This window comes from Lathyrus oleraceus, chromosome 7, assembly GCF_024323335.1.
Source record: "Lathyrus oleraceus cultivar Zhongwan6 chromosome 7, CAAS_Psat_ZW6_1.0, whole genome shotgun sequence".
Classification (NCBI taxonomy): Eukaryota; Viridiplantae; Streptophyta; class Magnoliopsida; order Fabales; family Fabaceae; genus Lathyrus; species Lathyrus oleraceus.
The window spans coordinates 253,932,606-253,934,972 of record NC_066585.1 but is presented as its reverse complement, the minus strand read 5'-3'; the positions used below and the strand labels follow the sequence as shown (position 1 = coordinate 253,934,972).

General features: G+C 25.8%; 1 protein-coding gene across 2 annotated transcripts; it reads left to right on the top strand.

Moving 5' to 3' along the window:
- Window positions 1-959: 959 nt before the first annotated feature.
- Window positions 960-1,896, top strand: LOC127105068 (signaling peptide TAXIMIN 2). 2 transcript variants are annotated; one of them, XM_051042234.1, is made up of 3 exons: window positions 960-1,160; window positions 1,290-1,455; window positions 1,540-1,896. In XM_051042234.1, exons 2-3 carry the CDS (start codon window positions 1,340-1,342, stop codon window positions 1,661-1,663), a joined length of 240 nt encoding a protein of 79 aa, XP_050898191.1. In that variant the 5' UTR covers window positions 960-1,160; window positions 1,290-1,339; the 3' UTR covers window positions 1,664-1,896. The 2 variants fall into 2 exon arrangements, with proteins under 2 accessions (XP_050898191.1, XP_050898192.1); XM_051042235.1 differs by lacking the exon at window positions 960-1,160 and having other exon boundaries at window positions 1,231-1,455.
- Window positions 1,897-2,367: the final 471 nt, after the last annotated feature.

Here is a 2,367-nt window from a genome sequence, read left to right as displayed (position 1 = left end):
TGTTACCAAGCTTACATCAGGTACTTTCAACTTCAACTTTCATATTTTATATTATTCAATTGAATTCTTTTGAATACACTTTCATATGTTATTATTTAATGTCACTTTAACTCCAAATAATACTTCTTTATTTCTATATATTGTTAAAGTTATATCTTAATATATTTCTTTATATTCATTTATAGGAGATGAAAAGGAATATCTAAGTTCTAACTCAATTGACAACTCAAAGGCAAATGACTTTGATGCTTTTGAATACTTAACTCTCAAACTCTTGAGTTGTTTGAAAACTTCTGACTTGCCAAATCATTCTATCAAGTTGAAAATAGACACAACTATAATGTTGCGAAATTTGGATCAATCTGAGGGGTTATGCAATGGTACAAGACTAATTGTTACAAGACTTGTCAATCATGTCATTGAAGCAAAAATTATTTCAGGCAAAAATGTTGGAAATTTCATTTATATCCCAAGAATGTGTATGTCATTTTCCCGATCACCATGACATTTCAAGCTTGTGAGAAGACAATTCTGTATTATTGTCTCTTTTGCCATGATTATTAATAAATCTCAAGGACAATCATTGGATTATACTTACCCAAAAAGATTTTTAGTCACGGTCAACTATATGTTAGATTTTCGAGAGTCAAAACTAAAGAAGGATTGAAAATCTTAATTCATGACAAGCTAAAACAAAGTTTAGATAAAACCACAAATGTGGTTTTTAAAGAAGTTTTTCAAAACATCTAATAGATAAACATAACACTGCTATCAAAATATTATTTCAACTTCTTTCCCTTTCACATTATTTATTATTTCATTTATTGTTTCTAACATATTTATTTTCTTACGGGTTCATTTTTGTTGTAATTGTTTTCGATACATTTTTCCTTTGTAAATGTATTTTTTCTTAGATCCGAATGTTCACTAAACTTATTATTATATCATCAATCTTTTTTTTATTATTTATATTAAAAAAAAATGTTCATATATGTTTATATAGTTTATGAAAAAAGACCAAGGGGGGTTTAGTAAGTAGCAGGAGCGACATGAAAATATAAGCTAAATAGAATAAAAATAAAAATGGTACTACGAAAGAATCAAAGAAGAAGTTTATAGTCAACGAGACAAAAAAATAAGTCATCGAAGTTCCCGTCACGGTGGGTTTTCTCTTCTCTTGGAAATTACGTCGAAATCAAGACGGCTTTATTATTATTAATGTAATTAATTTAAACTATAGTTTCGATTTCTCTTCCTAATTATAATATTCTTCTTCTCTTCTTTTTCAGATTCAAAATTACAGAAACATAATCCAACTTTTAGTAGTAATATTTTAAGAATGACAAGTGATCAAGAGTTTTGCGAATGCAGACCTTTGGGTTTCTTCCTAGGATTACCCTTTGCTTTCTTGTCATTAATTTTATCTCTTTTTGGTGCTATTCTTTGGATTTTCGGGTATGCAACTTTTTTTTACCTTGTTATTTTTTGCAATTTTGTATCTATGTTTCTTCTAAGTTTTGTTTCTGTTTGATTTTATAGGTCAATATTTAGTTGCTTGTGTCCATGCTGCATATGCTGCACAGGTTTGGTCGATTTTGCTGTGTGTTTGGTAAAGCTTCCTGTTCGAGTTCTTAGATGGTTCGTTGACCAAATTCCTTGTTAATTTGAGACCACAAACTCTCTATTTTCTAATTAGTTTATAATATTAGTTGTGTGAATTAGTTTAGTTGTTATTAATATAGACAAGTTGCATATAAAAGAAAAGCTTCTAAAAGCTTGTTTTAGTTAGAGATTCACAGTCATTGTATAATTATTTTGATTTTATTCATTATTACAAATATACTTTGTTTTGATATTCTGCCCTTTTGGTATCTATAAGGATTACTTCATTCATCCCTTTTCATTTGTTGCATTTGCTATAGGAATTTTTTTTATTTGTTTATTATTTTTAAAGTTTAATATGGTATTATTTAATTATTTGTTAATCATTATTTAAATTATTTATTATAGAGATAGAAATAGATAATATAAAATATTTCATCCGTTTTAAAATAATTATCGTGTTTATAAAAATTATTTATTTCAAAATAAATATTATTTTTAATTTTCAATACAATTTTATCTTTAATCTTCCAATTACATATTCTAATCAATACTTTTATATTACTGTTTCTCTCTATTTATATTAATGATAATTAAAAAATACCAATAGTCAATAAAAATAATTTGATAAAAATAAATTTATCTCTCTTTTTTTTTAATAGGTATGAAAGTGTTAAATATGATATTTATTTTAGGATTGAGGGGAGTAACAAATAGTTACTTCAATTATAAGAAGACAAAATTTGTATGTCCTTTTGAAAATTT

Bases quoted from the DNA above. Each gene is read 5' to 3' on its own strand.
- LOC127105068 (XM_051042234.1), top strand. From the start codon at position 1,340: ATGACAAGTGATCAAGAGTTTTGCGAATGCAGACCTTTGGGTTTCTTC. The intron at 1,456-1,539 runs GTATGCAACTTT...TTGATTTTATAG, and splicing joins GCTATTCTTTGGATTTTCGG to GTCAATATTTAGTTGCTTGT.